The following is a 6,632-nucleotide window of genomic DNA, read 5'->3' as shown; positions in this document are numbered from 1 at the left end:
GGGGGGAGATTGGGGCTAATGTTCCAATCTACCACAAAAAAATAAATAAATTCAATATATTGAGAATAATTCTAATTTGTACAAAAAGACTTATCGACATATTAAAATACAAAACGAAACATAGTAACTCCCGAAGTGTTAATTGTATTAAATCCCAAATGCCATAAAAGGAGAGTAACATCTGAAATGCCATAACAAGTTAGTTACATTGAGTATGAAGTTTCACAACATTAAACACAGCTTAATGCAATAAGCTTTATGCAATAATGCATTAAGCATAAGCTTATTGCATAATGCTTAAGTTTAATGCATTGCATTATTTATTCATGCATTAAGATTACGCTGAATGTATTATTGCATTATGTATTAATTTTAATGCATAAAGCTTATGTGTATATAATGCATATACATCATAATGGCTTATGCTTAATGTCTTAATGTGTTAATCAATTTCGAACTATGCACTATACATTAAGCGTAATGCATAATGCATTAAGAAAAAACCATTATGCATAATGCATTCATAAGCTTATGCATATCCCTTAATATATGTGAATACCCCTTGACGTCTCTATGCCCCATGTACCTCTTCACATCTCTTGAATTCACATTGTCTTAACCTTAGTCCTCATCAAGCCCTTACATTTTAGACCATTACAATTGATAATCATTACTAGGCAAAATTTGCATCACACTTTCTCACACTACTTTCAAGAACACTTAAATCTGTCAATGACTTAGGAAACCAAAAAGAATCTCTTTGATTTTCTTTTAAATTTCAGATATTCCCTTAGTGTCATATGATAAAGCTAAAGAAAATACTGATTTTTGGGACAAATTTGCAAACTCTTTTACCTCTTACCCCTTCATAAACGTTTTTGCCTCTTACCTCTTACCCTTCATAAATGTATCTAAACTGAATAAAATGTAGAACAACTCTTTAGGGTGTGTAGGCTTACGATCTCTGACAGAGTCTTAGATGAACTCGCCAAACCGTTGTCATGCAAAGTAAAATGTGTTGAGAAAAGTATAGTAACACATGATATATGATCAAAAATTAGCAATGATACATAACACTACATATACATGTTATATAATGTGATTGATCAAATAAAAAGATAATATACAAAACACATGATATGGGATCAAAAAAAAGTAAGAGTACATGATATGGGATCAGAAATTAGTAAGAATATATAGTACATAATGTGATTGTCAGAGCAAGTAGAAACATAATGTGATTTAAATAACGCAACTAATTCCTAGTTGATGAGAGGACTCCTCTCAGGGCCCTGTATGCCCTTTTTACAAACACCACACACCACACACACCAACGGAAAACATTAAAAGATAGCATCATTTGGGGTAGCCACCAACGGGGTTTGAACCCATAACCTCGAGCATATCAATCAAACACCTTAACGACTACAACAAACCTTGGGCACAAGTCCAAACACTATGTATACAGATGGTCAAAATTAGAAGATCATAAGAGGCAACACATTACTCATGCCATATGGAGTACTCGTGGATGAAGACGTGTAACAGGTATTGCCAGAAGAGGCTTTGCACGGGCCATGACTGTGCCTGACTTCTCAGACATGTCCACACTCCCGCCAGTCATGAGCTTCCAATCAAAGCACTGTACAAGATTTGATATCGTGAGCTCCACTATGGGCAAAGCTAAGGGCATGCCAGGGCAACTACGCCTTCCTGCTCCAAAAGGCAATAGCTCAAAGTGCTGCCCTCGCACATCAACCATGGTATTATTCAAGAATCTATCAGGTATGAAGGTGTGTGGATCTTGCCAAACACATGGGTCTCTTCCTATTGCCCATACATTTACTAGCAATCATGTATCTTTGGGTATGGTAAATCCTCCCACTTTGCAAGCTTCTGTTGACATGTGTGGTATGAAAAGGGACAGGGGAGTGTGCAAGCGTAGTGTTTTCTTCACCACAGCCTTCATGTTGGGTAGGTTGTGTAAATCGGATTCCTTCACCAAGCGTTGGGTTCCCACCACACTATCTATCTCAGCACGAACCTTTTCGAGAGTTTGTTGATTCACCAAGAGTTCTTACATTGCCCAATCCACAGTAAAACAGAGGATGTGTCGATACCGCCATCAAGAAGCTCCTGTAGTTAACACAACGTCAACACGTAAGTCCATCTTGTATATGTAATAATATACCCAAAGTATGTATATGTAGTAATCTACCCAAAGTTGCATGAAGGCCATAGATGCATTTGTAAAGAGGAAGCTAGGGGCATGCAAGAAGAAGTTCCTCAAGCCAATGTTTGTAAAGAGGAAGCTAGGGGCATGCAAGAAGAAGTTGCTCAAGCCACCAATGAGGTGATAGCTCACGTGGTGAAGGTGTTTGCCTAAACCCTAAACCCTTCTTGGTGCTTCCTTGGTGGCATCACTTATGGGCAAATAATTAAACGCATATGGGCGGTGGAAAATCAATAACTACTAGAGGATCTTGGGCCTAAGGCTAGTCGAAAAAAGAAGATGAAGTTCCTCAAATGGAGAACATGCACCTACCACGTTGTGATGTTGCCGTATACTATGATGCTCGAGAGTGGCATCATGGAGGTTAGGTTTTTTTAAACGACAAAAATGGCCTACTTCTAATAATTCGCGAAAAAGCAATTACCAACAACACGGTTTTGATGTCTACTCGCCGCAACGACTTTGAGGACAACAAAATGTCAAGGAAGTCTTGTGGACCACTATCTGCAGCCTGCACGGTGCAGTCCTGACGTTGGTGCAGCAACCCCTCTAAGAGAATATCAGCGAGCCGGTGCAGCTCGTCCATGCTGCGCTTCAACTTGCCATCTAGGAATCCTAGGAAAGGTATAACATCACCAATGACAGGCCTTTGGAACAAAACAGTAGCTTCATGGATGAGATCTTTCAAGGCTCTGCCCAGCTCAGCGTTGGCGACATCGGACAAGCTCTTGCTAACGAGGATGCGGCATATGATGTTCTCTATCATATTCTCTACACACTGTGTGAGATTCAAAGGGGATGCATGCCCGTGCTTTGCGAGCTGCTGCATGAGAATATTTACCTCTTGGGTTCTGATAGAAAGGTTCGTGCTGAGATAGATAGTGTGGTGGGAACCCAACGCTTGGTGGAGGAATCCGATTTACACAACCTACCCTACATGAAGGCTGTGGTGATGAAGGAAACACTACGCTTGCACACGCCCCTGCCCCTTTTGATACCACACATGTCAACAGAAGCTTGCAAATTGGGAGGATTTGCCATACCCAAAGATACACAATTGCTAGTAAATGTATGGGCAATAGGAAGAGACCCATGTGTTTGGCAAGATCCACACACCTTCATACCTGATAGATTCTTGAATAATACCATGGTTGATGTGCGAGGGGAGGACTTTGAGCTACTGCCTTTTGGAGTAAGAAAGCGTAGTTGCCTTGGCATGCCCTTAGCTTTGCCCATAGTGGAGCTCACGATTTCAAATCTTGTACACTGCTTTGATTGGAAACTCATGACTGGCAGGAGTGTGGACATGTCTGAGAGAAGTCAGGCACAGTCATGGCCCGTGCAAAGCCTCTTCTGGCAATACCTATTACACGTCTTCATCCACGAGTACTCCATATGGCATGAGTAATGTGTTGCCTCTTATGATCTTCTAATTTCAACCATCTATATACATAGTGTTTTGACTTGTGCCCAAGGTTTGTTGTAGTCGTTAAGGTGTTTGATTGATGTGCCCGAGGTAATGGGTTCAAACCCCGTTGGCTACCCCAAATGATGCTATCTTGTAATGTTTTTCGTGGGTGTGTGTGGTGTGTGGTGTTTGTAAAAAGGGCATACGGGGCACTGAGAGGAGTCCTCTCATCAACTAGGAATTAGTTACGTTATTTAAATCACATTATGTTTCTATTTGCTCTCACAATCATATTATGTACTATATATTCTTACTAATTTCTGATCCCATATCATGTACTCTTACTATTTTTTGATCCCATATCATCTGTTTTGTATATTATCTTTTTATTTGATCAATCACATTATATAACATGTATATGTAGTTTTATGTATCATTGCTTATTTTTTATCATATAATGATGTGTTACTATACTTTTTTCAACACATTTTACTTTGCATGACAATGGTTTGGCGAGTACATCTAAGACTCTATTAGAGATCGTAAGCCTACACACCCTAAAGAGTTTTTCTACATTTTATTCAGTTTAGATACATTTATGAAGGGTAAATTAGAGATAAAAGAGTTTATGAAGGATAAGAGGCAAGAGGCAAAAACTTTTATGAAGGGGTAAGAGGTAGAAGAGTTTGCAATTTTGTCCCGAAAATCAATATTTTCTTCAGCTTTATCATATGACACTAAGGGAATATCTGAAATCTAAAAGAAAGTCAAAGAGATTCTTTTTGGTTTCCCACGTCATTGTTGAGAGGTTTAAGTGTTCTTGAAAGTAGTGTGATAAAGTGTGTGTGTAATGCAAATTTTGCCTAGTAATGATTATCAATTGTAATGTTCTAAATTGTAAGGCCTTGATGAGGACTAAGGTTAAGATAATGTGAATCCAAGAGATGTGAAGGGGTTGTTGCAAGATCAGGGTGTCTAGTTTTGTTTAGTTTATGCTGAACTGGGACAATGCTTGGAGAGAGAATTTCGGGGGTATAACTTAAATTAATACAAATTAGTCTAGATAATCAAAATTAAACAAAAATACAATGAAATGATTTAAAAATGATCTTTCCATGCTTAGAGTGATCCAATTTTTTTTCCATAGATGCACCATTATAAGTACACTAGTCCCAATAGGTTTTAGATGATTTACATAAAAAATATAATTTTAATAATTAGACTACTAATATTTACGAATCTTCTGATAGCCTAGAAGAATTTTGAAAAAGAGATCATTAAAAATCCAACCATTAGATTTGTAATTTTGACTAAACACCACATTCTAATAATGTCTCACTATCTACCACTCTTTTGATCTACAAGATTGAGCATTGTAAGTGGTAGTTATTGTGGGTACAAAAAGTGGCGTATATTATAACACTTTAAAGATCTTCAAATATTTAAAGAAAATAGACAAATAGCTTAAAATTTTCTCAAAAAAATCAAGTTAAGCTCTATATTATGTGAAGATCTACGGTACACATTGGGAATCTCATATAAGTTTATATGTAAAAGATATTAGCATTTTATAGAATTAATCCAAATTTGGGACAGGGTGTATACATTGACTTTGTACCTAAGGAAATGAGGACTTTCAACTATCTAATGCTTAATCAGATTATGCAACTATATTCCCAACTTTGCATGTGATGTTCCAAAAATAGAACTTGAAAGGAAATTCCTTCGTTAGCTAGGAGAGATTAGCCACTAAAGGTAAATAAATGCCTATTTTTAAACTATTTATAGGGTGCCTAAGTGGACAAAACTGGGCACCCTGATCCTGCAACCACCCGAAGAGTTACATGGGGCCAGGGATTTCACTGACGTAAACGAGAACATGTGAACATGTTAATAACATATGTTAATAACACAAAAAATCTTGTGATCACATGTTATATTCACAAAGCTTTCACAAGGGCCTAAAAAAAATATCTTTGTCAGGCATAAAAAATATTCTTAGGTGGCCACTGACCTGCTATTATGTGAAGATGGTAACATGAGAACATGTGAATAGCTTATTCCCATGTGTAGCCAAGCTTTTAAGGGGTTCCCAAATGGCAAGTGACCTGCTATTTTGTGAACGGTAACATGAGAACATGTGAATAACTTGTTCACATGTGTTATTATCACAAAAAATCTTGTGATCACGTGAATATTAAATCCCTGCATGGGGCATCGAGACGTTAAGGAATATTCACATATATTAAGGGATACAATCCCAATCCACATCAAAATATAATCGTGTGTAATGGAATAAGCTTCTATATGGTCTATCCTTTCTCGCGCTATCATGTCTTCTCGCTCATTTGAGAGAGAGAGAGAGAGAGAGAGAAAAGAGAGGAGCAACCCCAACTTCATAATTTGGTATTAGAGCACCATAGCTCACCATATCTCTCCTCTTTGATCCTAAGTAGGAGAAGAGGAAATTCTACATTTTGTAGGTAGCATATAGTAGAAGCATAGAAGCACATCTCTGAAGCATAATCCAATTGATCACTCAACGTCAAGCAAAGCAGTGCAACCAACCAATCAAAAAGAAACCTAGTTATAATGGTTTGAAAAGCATACAAAAGAAAACCCTATATGTGATTGTAGTGTGGACATGTCTTAGAAGTAAAGCACAATCATGGCCCATGCAAAGCCTCTTCTGGCAATACCTATTATAGGACTTGATCCATGAGTACTTCATAAGGCATGAGTACACCACAACAAACAAAGAGCACAACACCCTCTAGATCTGTACAAATTTAAAAGAAACTATTTATGGGAAAACATTTAAGCGGCTATGAGCACGCAGCTACAGTCATGTTTATAACTGCAAATATAGCGACACTTATAGCAGTGTGTATAACCGTACATGACTATAGCTGAAGGCTATCTACAAAAAAAAAGGGAAAGGAATGGGAGAGAGATGTGGGGACATGTGTCCCCACATCTCTCCCCTATTCC

The 6,632-nt window shown here is 37.8% G+C and overlaps 2 protein-coding genes across 2 annotated transcripts; one reads left to right on the top strand and one right to left on the bottom strand.

Moving 5' to 3' along the window:
• Positions 1-2,064: 2,064 nt before the first annotated feature.
• Positions 2,065-2,999, bottom strand: LOC147606079 (cytochrome P450 736A117-like). The gene is made up of 2 exons (XM_086792899.1): positions 2,658-2,999; positions 2,065-2,136 (listed from the first exon to the last, which is right to left on the bottom strand). Exons 1-2 carry the CDS (start codon positions 2,997-2,999, stop codon positions 2,065-2,067), a joined length of 414 nt encoding a protein of 137 aa, XP_086649025.1.
• Positions 3,000-3,035: 36 nt separating this feature from the next.
• Positions 3,036-3,641, top strand: LOC147606078 (cytochrome P450 76C1-like). Its single transcript, XM_086792898.1, has one exon. The coding sequence runs from the start codon at positions 3,036-3,038 to the stop codon at positions 3,639-3,641; it is 606 nt and encodes a 201-aa protein (XP_086649024.1).
• Positions 3,642-6,632: the final 2,991 nt, after the last annotated feature.

Source organism: Cibotium barometz, chromosome 58 (assembly GCF_041138505.1).
Source record: "Cibotium barometz isolate CiBa-2024 chromosome 58, ASM4113850v1, whole genome shotgun sequence".
In the NCBI taxonomy this organism is placed as follows: Eukaryota; Viridiplantae; Streptophyta; class Polypodiopsida; order Cyatheales; family Cibotiaceae; genus Cibotium; species Cibotium barometz.
The sequence above is the reverse complement of the archived record's forward strand: the minus strand, read 5'-3'. Positions and strand labels throughout refer to the sequence as shown.